The sequence below is a fragment of the Rhipicephalus sanguineus genome, chromosome 1, assembly GCF_013339695.2.
Source record: "Rhipicephalus sanguineus isolate Rsan-2018 chromosome 1, BIME_Rsan_1.4, whole genome shotgun sequence".
Classification (NCBI taxonomy): domain Eukaryota; kingdom Metazoa; phylum Arthropoda; class Arachnida; order Ixodida; family Ixodidae; genus Rhipicephalus; species Rhipicephalus sanguineus.
In genome coordinates this window covers 101944182-101962795 of record NC_051176.1, presented here as the reverse complement: position 1 = coordinate 101962795, position 18614 = coordinate 101944182, and the positions used below count along the sequence as shown (strand labels likewise).

General features: G+C 45.5%; 1 protein-coding gene and 1 long non-coding RNA gene across 2 annotated transcripts in view; one reads left to right on the top strand and one right to left on the bottom strand.

Moving 5' to 3' along the window:
- LOC119394588 (acyl-CoA desaturase-like) overlaps positions 1-13321 on the top strand; it is a 76705-nt gene extending 63384 nt beyond the window's left edge. Inside the window, exons 4-5 of the mRNA XM_037661914.2 lie at positions 7355-7560; positions 12034-13321. Coding sequence (XP_037517842.1) covers positions 7355-7560; positions 12034-12547 — 720 coding nt within the window. The 3' untranslated portion in view covers positions 12548-13321. The remainder of the gene's footprint in view (positions 1-7354; positions 7561-12033) is intronic.
- LOC119394616 (uncharacterized) overlaps positions 1-18614 on the bottom strand; it is a 147676-nt gene that overhangs the window by 101621 nt on the left and 27441 nt on the right. The gene's annotated exons all lie outside the window — the stretch shown is intronic.

The following is an 18614-nucleotide window of genomic DNA, read 5'->3' as shown; positions in this document are numbered from 1 at the left end:
AGATTGCGCAGTGCATTCCATATGATTGTACGTTGTTAAGCACGTCACACGGAATTAGGGAGCCTTGGATTGGCAGTAATGTGCCTCCGAGGGTTAACTGAACGCAGGAGGACAATCCAAGGCCCGCAGTAACTTGCGAAAGGCAGCGAGCTTCACGGCACATCGAGCGAGGGGACCTCGGAGTCTTCCGTAAAGCCGACGACAATGCCGCCCAGCCGATGCACAGTGATTCTCTTCCACAGCAGCGCGAGTGAAATAAAGAAAAGTTATGCAGTTACAAAATATGTAATCAGCAGCGTACGTGTTAATCCTGCATGCGATAAAACGCCTGCACCCTGTGATGCAGGTGACGCGGTATTTTTCTGCGGACACGCTGTCACCGATAAAGGGGTGATGAGTTCGTGTGGGATAGACGGAGAAGACAGATAAGGAACGTCCGCAAAGCTTTTTCAGCGAATATTTGCTTCGTATTGTTATTGTGATAGCAATTATATGGACACTCCAGGCACTTTTCTTGCCGTCGCCACCGCCGTGAGGTTCCGTATAAAGTCTAAATCGATAACATCGTCCCGAGCGTCGTATGTTCTATGTGAAAGCGTGCGAAGACAGGCGATGATCGCAATTAAAGAGGACAGGAAACGTGCCGGTCGTCTTTCGTCGCGCGAAAGGCCCATTGGGGTGTCAACAGGAGTCGCTCCAACAGGAACTGCGCACTTTGATCGGCCAGTCGCGGTCGCGCGCACTCTGTCTTGACAGGGATCAGCAGACGGCTCATGCCTTTGTACGTGCTGCGTTCTCACCGCTGAGTTTGTGGTGAAGCGATACACGGCACGAAGGTCAATTCGCTCGCTGCGGCGGCCGTGTTGTCTTACACCAGCGTTGTGTTGAGATACGCCAGATCGGATGGTAAAAGGAGTTAGCTGCCGGCCTCACTTCGTATAACATTCCAATATGTTGATATCGCTTTCATTTCTTCGCCCATGCGGGAAAATTGTGACTTCTTTTTCTAGTCGCAGCCTCTATCGTTCGGCGTTCTGCCACTCGCAACAGTCGACGACCTCTGTGGGGAATCAAATAGTTCATGATGGTCTGGATGCCGCGAAAGCTGTTTTTGATTTGTTTTGCTGTACAAACTGTGTACAAGGGTGTTGGGTCCTCTGTCAGGCTATATGCCTTTAGCCCCAACATCCTTTTGTTTCTTGTACAAGAAAACAATAAATCAAATTTTGAAATTGAAAAAAAAAAAAACGAAAGAAATGGGGGGGGGGGGGGGGGCGAGGGTCGGTACTTCGGTCTTTGAGCTTTCAAAATCCAGCCCACAGGGGCTGTATAACGCATCTCTTGTCTCTCGAAGTTATCCTGAACGCACACACCTTCTTATCGGGGAGGCCGTGGCAAGTTCGCTTGTCCACGTCGGTCTCGCTCTCTTACTCATTTCCTTTCCATCTCCAATACACCGAGAAAAGGAACAAAATTTACTGTAAAGATATGCGCATTATTTTTTTATTATCTGATATGCGTACACAAATACACAAGGACACAGAGGAAACAGGGAGAGAACAGGCTGACAACTGCCACCTAAAGGGGCACAACGCCTGCCTACTCTTTCGGAAGGAAGGAAGAGATAGAGGAAAAGAATATAGGGGGAGAGAAAGAGGAAAGAAGATAGGAAAGTAAAGAAAATAATGACGAATAATTGGACAAAAATAAGTAAAAAACGGAAAAAAGAGCGTCTCTAAACGGGTGGCCACATTCGTTTGGTTCATGAATGTCAGCGGAGCTCGATGGGCCTGGTAATGTCTAGCAGCGCACCTTCTCGGAAAGAAGTGATCGTCAAGTGCTGGAGGCGAAAATGCTAGAGGCCCGTGTACTTAGATTTAGGTGCACGTCCCCAGGCGGTCGAAATTTCCCGAGCCCTCCACTACTGCGTCTCTCGTAATCATATCGTGGTTTCGGGACGTTAAGCCTCAACAATTATGTTATTATTAATCGTGAAGTGCCGCACACATAGATCCAATCAGTCTATATTTCTTAAGCAGCAGAAAAGGAAAAAAAAAAATACATTGAGAATTGAGAAAAGGAAAAATAAATATCTTAGATGCACATTGTGTTTCCAGTCGCCTGAGTAGTTATTGCACGCATTGAAATCACTTGATAATAAAACGCTACAGCGTTACATTTACTGTATGCGCGAATAGTTCAATGTGTGTCTTTGTGTATGCAAGATGTGATACGTATTTTTTTATGCAGTTATGTCGGGAAACGCACTGAGAAAGAGAGAAGACAAAATAAGAAAGGGATAGAGGTTAACCAGATTGGCACTCTTGTTGGTCGCTCTGCGCTGGAGGATGGGATAAGGGCTGAAAAGATGAGGCGAAAAGAAGGCTAGCGTAGGGACACGTAGAGCACTGATGCTCACGTTTACAGGAACACGGCTTCCTATGAGTCGCCATCCAAGGGTTCACGGTCTGCCCCTTTGTGTACATTCTGTCTGAGTTGACGGACGCAGGCTTATTTCCACGCTATACGGCACGGACAATCACTCGCATTTTGCTATAGTTGCGTGATAGAACATGGTCGAAGAATGTGACAAATTAACAAGCCATATTTTCTCCTCAGCGTCTGCTTTCATTTCATGATAATGTATATTAGACGCGTTATTTCTTTTCAGTTCTACTGTCGCCACCGACGACACAAAATGATCTCGTCCTACAAGGAAGGCACTATATAGAACAATTTCCTCCTAGAACTATGACACCCAAATCTAAGCATGCATAAGAAAACACCCTAAAGAAGTTCACTTTGCATTGCTGGTATAACAAATGCGACGTACATTTCAGATATATTTATTGACAGCACGCCGACATAACAAGGTTGCACATACATGTTAGCTTCAATTTCCGGAGCCCTACGCTACGGCATCTCTCATAACCATATCGTGGTTTTGGGACGTAAGACCCCGACAGTCAATATATTATGTTCGATTCGAAGAAATAGCTATCAAGCTTACTGACCTCCTCCCGGCCCGCCCAAGTGCGATTCTTGGCGAGCCCTGAAACTACTGCGCATACGTCATTTGTGGTTGTCGTATTTCGAATTAGAAAGATGTGCCACGGGCAAATGTCTAGTTTCTTTTCTACCTTTCTGCCTCGTACCTACCTCTGCCGCAGTGTGTTCGTGCAGCGGCCCCTGAACATGGCCCGCGCATTCTTCCTCAAAACGGGCCACACTCTCCGATGCTTCTTGGTCGTTCTAGTCCGCTTAGCCGCGAACCTCCAAGGACGGCTGACAGGTTTGACTTTCAAATTACCTGCGCCAGTCACTCGCGCGTCACGGGCAGCGGTCCTCGTCACTGCGGCGTGCACACAAAGCCAACGTTAGACAACACTAATATTGCGACAGATCACGCCATGAACCACGCTTAGGGGCGTCCGCCGCATGGCCCGTCTGTCACCAAGCGCCCAGTCACGAGTGGAAGGAGGAATTCAATAGAATCGTCCGCCATCCTTTCTTTCTCTACGTAGCCTTCACTGTGTGCGTCGAGCGTGCAGGGGCCAGTAGCCACGTTTCGTGCCTGATTTAATGACAACGGGAAAAAACGCTTAATTGTGATGTCTCGTAGGCTCGGGATCACTGTGAAAACACATTCTCGTACGTACGTATACGCTCGCGCGCTAGACTTGGCGCTGGTTTCGACTATATATATACCGTATATACATCTTTGTGGACAAGCTCAGTTGCCAATGGCGAGATCGTTGCAGGAAAGAAACATTTTGGAACATCTGGCGCACTACTTAACTTGTGGTAACTTCCACATCGCTCGATTTTCAGCTCTTTGAAATAAACGGATAGGAGGCGGCAAAAAATTTTACGATGTACTGGACGATGTCACGGACAATCGCCTCAGTAAAAGTGTACGGACAAATTTATTTCTTAGAAAGACAGAGAGCGAAAAATGTACATAACGTAAGCGTTGCTTCTAATTTGTAGAAAATTATGATTTTCGTGTTTTTTTTACAATGACCAAGTCGGAAGGCCTACTGTAAATTGCTTATCGGGACTGCAAGTTTCATTCTGTCCCTATTTCCGCCCCCCCCCCCTCTTGAGTACAAATGCTCAACTAGTCTTAGGAATTTCTGCAGTAGTCGCAAATGACAGACCTCGCTTTTTTTTTTAAAGCTTAGTAGGACAACCGACTAACATTCGATTGATATAAACTTCAACTCATAACCGTTCGTGAATTCTATTTCGTGAATAATAGCAACGTTAGCGGCTGAACAAAGGAAACTGGGTGCCGTGGGCAGCGAGTGCTTGCAGTTTTACGTACCCGGAGCTTCGTCATCACGGCGTTTATTTACTTAGCCCAAAGACGCAAAACAGTACAATTACGCGAGGAGAATTGCTCGCGTTCTGTTTGTTACCGAGATGCATGAGCTTATATAGGCAGGTTTTGAGTCGTAGACTTGGTTTTACGTAACGAGTTGGAACTTCCTCGACACTACGTGCGTCAGTTTCTCAAGAAATGAATTAAAAACTTAATTGCAAGATCTGGTGCGCGTGCGCTTTCAAAATGACTCTTTGCACTGAGTCTGTTTTCTCCGCACATCCGTGGCACCCATGCCAGAATGTACAGAATAATTAGCCGGGCTTAATCCTAATTAACGCTAATTACCATTCCTACGTTTCTTTCTCCTATCTTGCGATAGCGAAAGTTATGCGCCACTATAGCTGCCCTGCAAGGTTTCCCACATGCAACAGCAGCGCCAGAACGCATAGCCTAGCGAGCGGAAGAAGCAAAATAGGGCCATCGCCAGACTAGAGGCGAACGCGACGCGCGGCTCTTTCCCCTCTAGTTCGTCCATGATTGGGCGGTTCGCGGTGCCGGACGCGGCAGCATTGAAGGGCGTGCCTCGGTGTGGTCCGTTTAAGACGCGCGCTACAGAGCAGCTGCGGTCCGGACGCACGCCCGCCTCTCACTTCCTTCGTACCACAACCCTTAAATGTTTATCCACGGTATCGAATACAGTGGGAGCCACGTAGCGCCCTCTCGCCACTGCAAGGTGCCTATACGCCATCCACGAAAGTGCCCTATTCCTGGGTTTTTCAAGCTACAGAACGCGTCAGTGGGCTTTCGTGTGGCCTGCAAGGACCACGTCCGTGTTCTGACTTGCATCAAGTCCAAGCTTTACGAATATAAGTTTCCCTTCCGAACTGCGCATTTGCGGCAGCAGCAATATAGCCGTCACTCGTAGTCAAACTATCAATGACATCAGACATCGGACACTTAGTCCGGCTTCTACTGCACCAGCCCAGCACCCTTTTTATAGCAAGACTCCGTTTAACACTTGGTGTAATCACTGTCCTCTGCGCAACTTTACCATAGAGCTGCACACGCACGTAGCAACGCTGTCTCAAAGGCAGTGGTGCCTACAACCTGATCTGAGCCCTTTCTTTTCCTGCATGAAAGCACAGCGAATGCCACTTCCATATGAATGATTACGTTTCCTCTGCAAGCTCACCAGACACAGTGGCATTTTCCGGGAAATCGATCATCATTAAATTAATGACATATCACTTGACGCTATCGACGGCTGAGGAGCTTGAAGTTATCCGTGCGGCTCTAGAGTTGATGCTCAAAAATAGTCGCAGTTATCACGACGCAATGACTACACTGTCAGCTGTATACATTGCACACAACTGTAGCAAGCGGGCAAAGAAGAAAATAAAAAGATGCGCGTGTAAAGCCGCATAGTGAGTCGGAACAAACCAAAAGCGAATATCTGTATATAAATGACCTAGCCATGCAGCACGACAGTCGGCAACCATGATGACAAACAAACATTCACCACGGATCTCTCTTTGTCTGTTTATTCATATTAACTCTTGACGTGAACGTTCGCGCTAATAACGCAAGTGAAAGAAAAGCTCATACTATGTACCTTGCTGATAGCCAACGTAATGAGCGGTGCAGTTCTTCAGCTTTTCGCGGTACGAACAATGTTGATATTATTATTTGTTTTTTGGCGCTTTGCAGACGCGTCGCTGACGTAAGCTGAACCACGATATTAAGCTTCACAAAGCAGGAGTGGAATTACCGAACCACACCCGCCTACAGTGACACGCTGAAATTTCCCGCTTCACTCGAACTTGTTTTCTTCCACGCAGTCGGCGCGTTTTTCGACACTTTCTTACTGATGGAGTTTCTGTAGACCTGAAGTCGAAGGGAAATATAGGTAACACATGGCTGCAGAAAAAAAAAGAACGAACCGCACCCGCTCTTTACTTCGAAAAAGCCGCTAAATCTCTGATGGACTCTCGGGCACGCAAAAAACAAAAACGACAAACAAAACGTCGCATGCACAACGTAACTTCGCGCGAAGAACCATGAGCGTCTCATCAACACCCCGTGCAGATTGTGTAACGATAGCTGGATAATTTATTTCTTTGCCTGTTGAACAGATGAGTGCGCTGACCAACAGTACACTTTGTCATAATAGAGTCTTCTAGCAAGTTACGGAAATACGGTACGCAAATACGGTAAGGCAGTACGGTACCGCTCCTCCTTTCCCGGTCGTTGAGCGGCCACAGCACAACCAGCGGGAAAGGAGAAACGCTGCCGTACTGCCTTACCGTATTTGCGTACCGTATTTCCGTAACTTGCTAAAAGACTCTAATATATCATCTTTCACGGAAGAACAGTTCAGTGTTCTGTTTTCATTTCCAAGCACTTTTTATATAGCCACTCAAGAATATATGCAAATGCTACTAAAGAAAGCTGATATTCACAAAAATGTCAACTAATTATATGATCGTGAAATAATTGTCAACTGTTTGCTTCTTTCCAGTTAGTTCACATGGCGCCTATTTATGTAAACAAAAAGGACCTTGTGTTTGGCCATTCGTTAGTGAATTGAGGAGGAAATTGGCTTGGCTTTACGGTTTTTTACAACTCTATAAAGAATGTTCAGCTGTTTCCTTTTGTAACCTGCTTCTTCGAAAACATCCACATAAATGCACATAAATGCAAGCGGGTTCATGATGGACAGTGATTACTTCTGACAATGTGGTATCGAAAGCTGCATCGAGGTGGTATTAATGAAACGCGCAATGAAGACGCTTTTGCTAGTTATTTATGTCTGAATGACACACATCTTTTTCTCTATGATTAGCGCAACTTCAACCGAGAAATATGGAGCAGGGGCTGCACTATATTCCTTAATTATATTTGAAACAAAATTATTGACGTTCTGTGTTTGCTGGCTGCATTGCGCTGTACAGCACATGTTTGGCCTAACATTTCTTTCAAATTAAATTGCCGCGTGAAAGGAGTTGTGAATTCACTGTTGTCTCGCAGAACGACCTGTACGAGTGGGTGCGCGACCACCGCGTCCATCACAAATACTCAGAGACCGATGCCGACCCGCACAACGTGAACCGCGGCTTCTTCTTCGCACACGTCGGCTGGCTCTTGTGCCGGAAACACCCAGAGGTGACCGAGAAGGGCAAGCACATCGACTGCAGCGACATCCTGCAGGACCCAGTGGCAAGATTCCAGAAGCAGTGAGGCCCGGTTATACGGAGCTACATCTTGTTTGTCGTTGTTGTGTTGTTGTTGTTGATGATGCTGCTGTTGTTGTTAATCTCCCAGCATAGCGCACATGCCACACTGTTTGTAATGGACCACGCGAGGCGCAGAAACAGCTTCTGAGTATACGCTCATTCAATGGAGTTGAGCTGGAACATTTGATATACGGAATTGCATCACGAGCCCGCATATTTCTTGCTTTTCTTTTTAATTTTATATATTTAAAAAAAAAAAAAAACATGGGAAGGTAGGCTACGTTAGAGCTGGCTGTCTCATCAACATGATAGTAGTATTGAAGGAACACACAAAAACAAGAAAAACTAGAAAGAATAAAAGAATAAGAAAAGAAAAAAAGATCAGGAGCACTATGTGCACATACGATATGGGGCGTATAACGAATGGGCAGAATATAAGGGCAGGGTTTAATACACACAGGGTAGTCCCATAGATATTGTTCGAAACGCGTCTCTAGCGATTGTTTATAAATATACTGGTGACGTTCGTTTTCGTGTATTCGTTGCCGACAACCCGAAGCAAAATAGTGTTTTGAACGAGCAGTTACTTATTATCTGGATATATGCGTGGGAAGTTTGCCGAAATGGCGGACAATGAGCGATCGTGTTTTGCATGAAATCAAGCGACGATCACTGTCGATGTTTCTGCCTGGTTCAGCTGAACTTTAAAGAAACCATAAGCCCGAGAGGAGGAAACATATCATGAATATTTTGGTGACATCAACAACCGATAGCAGCTTGTAGGTTCAACAATGATAGCGCTGACAGGGCGCGTTTATTAGATGTCCTTTTGCCTTGTGATCAGGTTTAGCTGCAGCGATAGTAAAATAGCAATGATTAATTGTATGGCCTCCTCACAATAAAGAAAAATAGCGATTCCACCTATTCCTTCCGAAACTTGTTGCTATGGAAACAAAACCCTGCTATAATATTTCGACAATATTCTTTGCAAAGTGCAGTTGCGGGTATTTAAGCTCGTAAGGAGGCTGGCCTGAGCTTTCTCCTGTCTCGAAACTGGATTATAATCAATTTCTTAGCTTCTGAGAAGACGGTAGGGAAAGCGGCCAGCACGAAGATTACGCTATCTTTTTTGCGCTTTCCACTGCCACTGACGCCGGTGTACAATCCGCAAAATCTGGCCGTATGCTTTCGATACGTATCGCGCTAATAACCTCCTAGCGAAACCGCACGCGTCAGCGTTACGAGGGCACAGGCATATAAGTTCAAAGTATTGGGAAATACTGATCACTAACATTGTTGCCAGGAAGCACACGTTTATCTTTTTCTTTTTGCGTGTGCCTTGATTGTAACGCGCGATAATTATGTCATTCTTAGGTCCGGATGTTTACTTGCTACCTATCGAAACCTTTGCTGTTCAAAAACAGCAAACATATCATGATGATGTGATAGCCGAATCCAAATAAAAAAGATTCGTTTGCTTTCAGAGAAAACTAAGGTCGATACCGTGAGCCCGTGACAGTGAAGTACTGCTATCACTTTTGCATTGGAGTTTGTCCTGTTACGCTTTCGTTGATCAGCAATTCAGCGTGATAATGAATTTATTGGTTACTCGTTATCGGCAAGACTGTTAATGTTTATTGCTGTATGTCATTAGTGACTGTCACGATGGCTGTGTTTCGTGCTGACCAAATTCTAGGACGCTAACGCGAAGCTGGGGCAAAAAGAACGAATCACAGAGGACAGCTTCGTACGTTTCACCAGAGCTACAACTCAACTACAAGTCAGTTGCAGCGTTGCACAAGCACAAGGAAATGAACTCAAAAACGCACTTTCCCTTGCTTTCTCCTTGGGGTACACGCATTAAACAAAAGAAGTGCGGCAACCGTTTGCGAGAAGACAGGCAACCGGAAAGTCTAATTCCATTCATCTGGAAGATCAAACGGCAACCGAACTTAACCACATCTATAGAGTAATTAGTGGGGTTTCGGGGTCACTTGGCGGGAGCAATGGAGTCATGTTGCTATCCGCATCAATAGAAACACGAGGAGAAGGAAAACAACTCATTAAAACTCCTGACATTTGTACAGTCGCCTGGGTGTGAGGCAAGCGATTGTTTTATGGCTCGTTTCTTCAAATGTACATTTTAAAGCCTGAAGTAGACGCCGGTTACAAATGTAGGTGAGCCTTCTCGATAAGCAGTAACGCATTGTATGGTCGTCTTGGACTCGTTCGCGTTTCAAGTTCCACTGACAGTAGAGGTTGGGCGCAGTAAAGTTGCAAGGTAGCTCTTCCCGGTATTCTATAAACGTAATGAGCAAGGGTGCACAGACCACGCCACCACATGCGTAAATGTGCTCCTCCCGTGTAACACAGCCGTCATTTGAACTGAATTTCCACCAGGGCGCGATGAAAGACGACGTGCGCCCACCTGACTGTGGCCTTTCTCACTCCGCTTCAAGGAGACGCGTACGAAGCGCTCGCGCGTATAGTATATGCGCGCAGAGCTCCAAAAAAGAAAGCGGCTGCTGACTTGTAAAGACGGAGGAACGTTGGCAACGGCGGCACGGAGTTTTACAACTATTACGATACGACTCGTCGGCGGATGAGGCGATAAATGCCGGGCGATGAAAAGAGCAGGGAAAAAAAGAGACCGAGCGTGTGTATATAAAAAAAGAAAACGCGTAAGCAAGCTGGTGATACGGCGTCTTCCTCTGGGCCAAGGTCGCTAGAGCCACCATGGCGAAAAAGTGTGCCACCGAGAAAGAGCGGGCCACCGTTGTTTTCTGTACATAAGGAAGCCACCCTTTAGTGCTTCGCTTGCGATTCTTATGCTTCCCCGCCGTTTCTTTTCTTTCCATTTTTTATCGTATTTCATTTATTTGTCATTCTTCATATTCGCCGACGTCACCTCTCACGTGAAAATGGCACTTCGGAGGGCAGTTTGCTGACGTGTGCCGTGTAGGGGAGTTGCTCTGTAAACATGAGCGCTTCATAAAATGAAAAGCTATTTCATCTAAGAAAGGTAAAAAAAATGAAAAGAAAAGATATCAAAGGAAACAAAGAACGGAATGGTGGAACTTCTAAAAGAATTGGTTGCCGGGACATGATTACTAGGTCTGCATCACATTTTTTTGGAGCCATGATTAGAAAAACTCAGGTGTGCTATTATTATTTAAAGGATACATCTAAACGCCCGCACACAAAGAGAGAAATGAAAGGCAGCGATTGTCTGCCGCAGTGGAGATGACATCTAACAGCTTCAAAAGAAGAGATTAAGGAAGGGAAATAGAAAATAGGCGATGAAAATAGCCCGGCTATAAAAAGTTTAAATGCACTTAATTTTTTTTTTTAGAAACTGACGCATGTGTTAGCGGTCAAGAAGTGATGAATACTTTTTCGTTTGGAACACACTCATACACAGGAAAGAGGAATCTGCGGTAATTTCACTTCTTCGCATAAATAGCTTGAAATAGGAACAAAAACAGCGTATACAGCGCCAATACACAAGTGCTTTGGAGGATCTTACTAACGCAAAACTAAAGTGATCAACATCACTGTAACTTATGGAAGACGGATGGTTTATACACATACATAGCGTATATACGTAGGCTCAGCAGCGCCAGCAGTTTCTGCAGTATCGTAATTGAAGTTTTAGTTCATGCACTTCGTCCTCACCGCTCAGCCGAAACCACATTGGTAAGACATTACGTATGCAGGAGCATTTCATACAACTAGATGCCGTTCAATTTTGATTGACACGTAATTGAATTATTAGCAATCGTGAATTGAATAGCCAGAGCCCTAAACTTAATAGCTAGAAATTCTAGACATTTAGATGTAAGCAAATGTCAGCGTTGAACTATAGTTCTACGTTGTCAGAGCAGACTGGCAACGTTGACAACGCGTACTCCGACGGCGAGACACACCTCGACTTTCACCATATTCACTATTTCGCGATAATTCCTCAAAACTAAAGCTCGATGCAAACATTGACGTGAATTATCGCGTCCAACGAAGCTGTGGGCCTAATTCAGGAATCGACAAAAAAGTGACCAGCGCCGTATTTGTACGCATGCCTACATGCCCTTTCATATACGATAGAGACAGGGAAAAAACAAAAAAAAAAGAGAAAAAAAAAACAAGACAACATTTTCACTAGATGATGGACGATTTCTTGGAAACATTGCAATTCAGGAATTGACATAAGGCCTTTTAGAAACGCGGCATGTCAAAACAAATAAAGCAGAAGGCGTAAACTAATGTTAGCATTCCCAGCAATTTGAGTCCACGGCATACAGACTGCTTCTTTTCTGTGCAAGATTCTCCCATTTCCGCTGCTACAACTTTATAGCGTGTTAAATCCAAATTAGATGGCAAGATATACGTACTCCGTGTGCTAAGGCGAGCATAAAATTCCCATCATTTTGGTGGTATTCCCTTGCGCATTCGCTCGCGTTCACCTTGCGTGCGCAGGTACTACATGAGGCTGGTGCTTCTCTTCTCCTTCATACTGCCCACCGTCATCCCTGGTTTGCTGTGGGGCGAGTCGTACTGGAACGCCTTCTGCACGGCCACCATGCTGCGCCTCATACTGTCGCTTAACTTCACCTGGTCGGTGAACAGCTTCGCCCACCTGTGGGGCAACAAGCCTTTCGACAAGAGCATCTCTCCAACCGAGGCTCCCTGGGTGTCGTTCGTCGCCGTCGGAGAGGGCTTCCACAATTTCCACCACACCTTTCCCTGGGACTACTCGACCAGCGAGCTGGGATGGAAGCTAAACATGAGCACCATGTTCATCGACATCATGGCCAAGCTCGGGCAGGCGTACGACCTCAAGGTCGTCTCCAGGGAAGCCGTTCTAGCCCGGAAACTGAAGACCGGAGACGGGACACGGCTGCCCAGGAGGTTCCGTAAGATGGCCGCGCAGGAAAGGGAAAGCGCCGCCGCAGCGGCAACAGCGGCCATAACGGGAACAAGCCAGGGCTGAGAGTAACTATGTTTGAACGAAGAGAACCTTTCAAAAGGTACTGGTAGAAGGGCGGCGGCCCACGATCGCCAGAGCCAATGGCGCGTATAATATGTCTGCGCCAGTGAGCTGACGACGCAGCGATGACGTAGGGCAACCGCAACATTCGAACGTGTGTGCCGTGTATATACATAAGGAGGTTATTGCGGGTTGCCCTGATGCTTCTTTGAAGGGCTCGTCTTACAGCATGTACCATCTGAAAGCTTTGAATCCTTGTTGACAAAGACGCGCGGCGCACGTTGACGGTCTTTCGGCGCAGCAAAGATGTCCCGTCACAACATGCGTTGGCGTAGTGCAAGAAAAACACATTCGTTGAGCTGGCGGGCAAACACAATAACTGATCGGCAGTTTATTGAGCAAAACGTTTCGCTTCTGTAAAGAAACATGCTTGTGCACATCGCTAACGTGTATCAGCAGGAAATACTGCGACAAGCGCTGGCACAAGAACTCAACAAGTCAGTACATACTCGTAAGAACTCAAGTTCTAACAAGCTCACGTAGATGAACACAGTCATCCCGTGCTTCGCTTCTGTGGTTCGATTGATACAGTTTTCAAGTGCAGAAGCAACAAGTTGTGCACATGTACTATGATGGACTCAATAGTGCTTATCCGCATGCTATCATTCCATTACAATTTACCACTAAGTGTGCAAGTTGTAGTCGTGATATTTCTCTTGCTCATTAAACCTTTGTATATAGTCATGTGTTGTTGCAAGAAATAAAAAGAAATGTTGTTCCACGTAAGCTTCTACCTTATTTATAACTTACTTCACTATTCTGCTAGTCTGCTGGTCATGTCTGACTCAAGTGACGAAGAAATAGAAACGAATGCATTAAGTTCGTCAACGACAATTACAAACCATTGAAGCGTCCACGTGCATGGTAACGCAACTGGGAGCGAATTTTAATGTTATCCAGACAGTGTGCAAGTAATCCGAGGTATTTAATACCGGAATTGGGGTTCCTGCGGTTTGGTGCCCTTGCCTATATATCGCAATGAAAAACAAAAGCGATTCCCCTCAGCGACCATAGGTGTGCAGAGAGAGAACAAGGGAAAGACAATCGTCATTAACAAGACCGCAACCATGTTGGCAACGCTGCATTGCACTGCGGGGAAAAAAGAAAAGAGTAAAAGGAAACGCAGATAGGAATTATAAAGGCATAACAGGTTCATCTGTGATATCAAAGCAACGTTGCGTCAGTGCTGCACCAAAGTCACGAAAGACAGGTTTAAGGCGTATTAAGTGAACAAGCGGACGTGATAGCATTAATATGGCTTCATTGTCCATTCTTCGGCGCGCGTGTGATTGGAGTAAAACATACTCGCTAGGGTAAAGGGACAATGAAGCGCTCCGGGGTGCTCTAAAATAACCAGTCGAATACGCCGTGGATGTCTCACCTGCAAACCTGGGCATGTTCCAAAGGGCTTGACCCCTAATAGGCCCCTCCATCTATTCCAGCTCAGGGCTATGCAAAAAGCAAGACTTTCATAAACTAATGGCAGGCAGGAGCCGTAAGGTTCTTCACTACAGCAGGCATCGCATTCGTCACTGTCGGTCGTTGTAACCAAGGGTAACTGAGCATTGGCGAACATGACGATAAGTGCGAGCGACAGTGCACTACATTTGTTCACTTTGGTGGGGAACTGTGCGCTTCGCGTTTGAATGTAGAACTCAAGCTTTAGTGAACTGAGTGGAATCAGCTCTAAACGCAGCTTGCACCTCTGGAATTGAGGAATATATCAGAAGAGGTCTCAGTACCCCCCCTCGCGTCGAACTTTGCGGCTGGTGACGCACTTGTAATCGAATGACATTGCTATCTTTTGTTTAGCTGCGTAAAATCTAGGGCGCCGTGCGGCGAGGAAGAAAAAAGATATGGCTCTCGCACCAAAAGTACTATCGGCGATGCAAGCACAACAGCAGATTACTGAAACGGTGTCAGTGTCATCCAATTGGTGAACGGGCATTGGTCAATAGACGATCGAGATTTAAAATACATAAACAGAAATAAACACCATGCCGTCTTTTGTATACAGAGAATCATAAAAACTACGAAAATAGACAAAAAGAAACAGATCTTATCGACATTTGCACACAGACAGTCTAAGTTTTGTATAAGCACGGAAGAAAAGCCCACAGAAAGACAAAGCAGTCTACAAAAAAATCTATAGACATTTTATTGTCTAAACTTTTCTCCTTTTTGTTCAATGAATATACAGAGACGTGTATCTGTTTCATATATTCCTCAGATCCAAGTGTGTACAAAGCCAACAGAGATTCAAAACAAAGGAGAGCACATGGTAAAATATAAGCTTCTCTTATCGATAATGTAGAAACTATTAATTAAAGCGAAATGAAAATGGACGAAAAACGAAGAACTCGTAGCTGGTGGGATTACAAACAAAGCCTTCGAACTGCACCTGCTATGGCTCCACTAGAAGATAGAGCTACCATGCTGCCGTTTTCCTATCCAATCTCTTGGGTAGTTAACTCTAATACACTGAATCTTGGGAGCGTTTGCCAGTGCCACCACTCACGGCCATGGCGAAGGATGCGGAACATCTTGTCTACCACAGGCGTTCCGTATAGTACGTGAGCTTTCTGAGTGAATACAACTGGGTAATGAACCCTCGTAGATTGTGTGAAGGCATCAAAGCTGCCGGAATCGAGACCATCGCTTTGTAATGGACAAAAGGGGAACCAAAAGGTTCAGTTTCTATCAGTGCATTCATGTGAAGCCAGCAGACAATGAAAAGCGAGGAGAGCATCATAAGGTAAGTTGCTTGTTCTTGCCCCATATCTTCGCTTGTTTTCACTGTTTATTGGAACCTCCCTGGCCTCTACCTTTCGTTGGCTTGTAATGATTGCGAGCGAACAAAATCGAAATCTAAGGGCGCCGACCAGGGTGTCGGAACGGAACGGAAACCGAAAACGAAAAACGAAAAAAACGATATTTTTGACCGGAACGAAAACGTAACCGAAACGTTATCTATTATTTCGTTCCGGAGTGAAACCGAAATTTTTTCAATCGTTTTTCGGTTCACGACAAGACTTGGCAATCCGGAACAACTGAGGAGCAATTATGCATATCTCCGGGTACAGTATTCGCGCGTACCTCAGGTAGGAATTCCAAGGCAATGTTCAAATTGTGCGAAAAACGAGAACAATGGCAACCAGAGATGTTTATATTAACGCAAGTGGACTTTTGCGCACCTGTCACGCCGGCCAGCGTAGAGAGGGAATTGTCGGCGCTGAAGTTTGTTACAGCGAAAGCTGTTATGAGATCGCAACAGGTGATTTTGGCGTCATAGTTGTCCGCCGCCGCCGGTGTCCGTAACCGCTTTCGCGCGAAACAAGAAAAATTGAAATGAGAAACAAATTTCTAGGATCGGATTAACCCGCGCCCTCTGCCCGGCAGTCGAGTATTCCACCACAGTGCCACGCTGGTGCTTGTAACTCCTTCGCAAAAATACTCTGTACAGGCGTCATATGTCGAGCAAGGAATCATGTTAACTTATGTATTATATAGCGTGGAAGAAGAGTAAACTAACAACTTGGCATCACACAATGTGATTTGCGCAACGTGTCGGTCGTTGTATGCTTCCAACCCGTTACAAAGGTCTCAGCCATAATTCTTCATCGTCATCAGTCACAACACAAAGTGGTCATAATGCCTTACAGATGTGCAACGAGTACCACGATTCGCCAAAGAATGACGAAAAATGGCATTGTGGGTGCTTCGCTACTTAAGAAAAATTACGATGATTTATGGCGTAGTGGGTACCTTGCATATGTACTTGTATTAGTTGCCCTAAGAGAGTCTACAACGGCAGGGGCTTAGCCAGGGAGGCACACCCCCCCCCCCGTATTTTTTTTTCGCGATGCAAACAGAGCTCAAAATGACAGGCGATCACATCTGCCTGCCCGACCCCCACTTCAGATCAAGAAGGTGCCCTCCCCCCTGAAAAAAAGTTTCTGGTTACGCCCCTGTACAACGGGCTCTAGAAAGGCCACTCACCCAGCTTTCGCTGTGACTGTGCTGCGTGTTCCGTGCCAGCCTGGCAATTTTTTATCATCAGAACAGCAGTCTCGCACGTCAGAGAGTACACTCAATGACGTGCTGCTTCTGAGATCGTGCTCACTCCCTTGACGCAAAGCATTGAGCCCGCAAAAAAAGAAATCGTAATTGACTTTTGAGAAAATAAATACTCTTGACTTTGAAGGGTATACTGGTTTGTGCTAGTTGGTAGACATTCGTGGTACACTTACTTCCGCACCTGTGAAGAACGTGGGAAGAATGTGTTTTACCTCTGTCCCACTCCCTTAAGAGGCGAGCAAGTAACAAAGTCCAATGTTTTTTTGTAATTACCTTAACTTCGAATTATTGCATACAAAAAAAAAAAAAACGTTACGAACCGTTACGGAACGTTTTTTTTTTTTTTTTTTCGTTTCGGAACAGAAACGGAACGGAACTTTTTGCGGTGGAACGAAACTAAAACCGAAACGAAAAACATTTCGCTCCGACACCCTGGCGCAGACAATGGCATGCCCCAAATCCGCCGTGATTGAGCTGTCGGCACTCAGACCAACATCTGGGGTTACGACGACATGAAAGTGTACGTCGTCGTTATTATGTTACTCTTTCACTATTTACAATTAGACGTACGATGAATAAACTCCCCGCTATGTGCAAACCTTCCCAACTCAGTTCTTTTTTAAACGTGGTTTTGCGCCACTACTTTGTCTCTCCGCCTAATGAATACCAGACGGTAAATACATAGATAAAATATTGCCCCATAGAGTCGAGCAGTTATATTTTTCTCTTTTTAAACAAATTAGCAACATCCAGAAGCTAAAACTAGGCTTAACTTGACGGCGATGTGAAGCGCATCTAGGTTTCTTGCATGTTAACAACACTTCTAATCAAAATGAGTCAGTTACTGATTGAAACGCCCGCTGGAAAAATTAGTTTAAAAAAATCATGTCTTCATCATCAGCCTGTCTACGCCCACTGCAGGGCAAAGGCCTCTCCCATGTTCCGCCAATCAACCCGGTCCTGTGCTTTCTGCTGCCACGTTATACCTACAAACTTCTTTATCTCATCTACCCACCTAATTTTCTGTCTTCCCCTCACGCGTTTGCCATCTCTTGGAATCCAGTTAGTTACCCTTAATGACCACCGCTTATCCTGCCGACGTGCTACGTGCCCGGCCCATATCCATTTCTTCTTCTTGATTTCAACTATGATGTCCTTAACCCCCGTTTGTTCCCTGACCCACTCTGCTCTCTTCCTGTCTCTTAAGGTTACACCTATCATTTTCCTTTCCATCGCTCGCTGCGTAACCCTCAATTTAAGTTGAACCCTCTTTGTAAGTCTCCATGTTTCTGCTCCGTAGGTAAGTACCGGTAAGATGCAGCTGTTATATACCTTCCTCGTGAGGGATAGTGGTAGACTACCATTCATGATTTGACAATGCTTGCTGAATGAGCCCCATCCCATCCTTATTCTTCTAGTTATTTCACTCTCATGGTTCGGCTCCGCGGTTACTACCTGTCCTAAGTAGACGTACTCCTTTACAACTTCCAGTGTCTCGCCACCTATCGCAAAGCGCTGTTCTCTGCCAAGATTCTTCCACATTACTTTAGTTTTATGCATATTAATTTTCAGACCTACTCTTCTACTTTCCGTATCCAGTTCAGTAATCATGAGCTGTAATTCGTCTCCCGCGTTACTCATCAATGCAATGTCATCAGCGAATCGCAGGTTGCTGAGATACTCTCCATTAACCCTTATCCCCAATTCTTCCCAATCTGGGGCCCTGAAAACCTCCTGTAAACACGTGGTGAATAACATTGCAGAGATCGTGTCTCCCTGCCGTACGCCCTTCTTTATTGGGATTCTGTCGCTTTCTTTATGGAGGACTATAGTGGCTGTGGATCCGCTGTAGATTTCTTCCATTATGTTCATATAGGCTTCGTCGATGCCCTGATTCTGCAGTGCCTGCATGAGTGCTGATGTCTCCACCGAA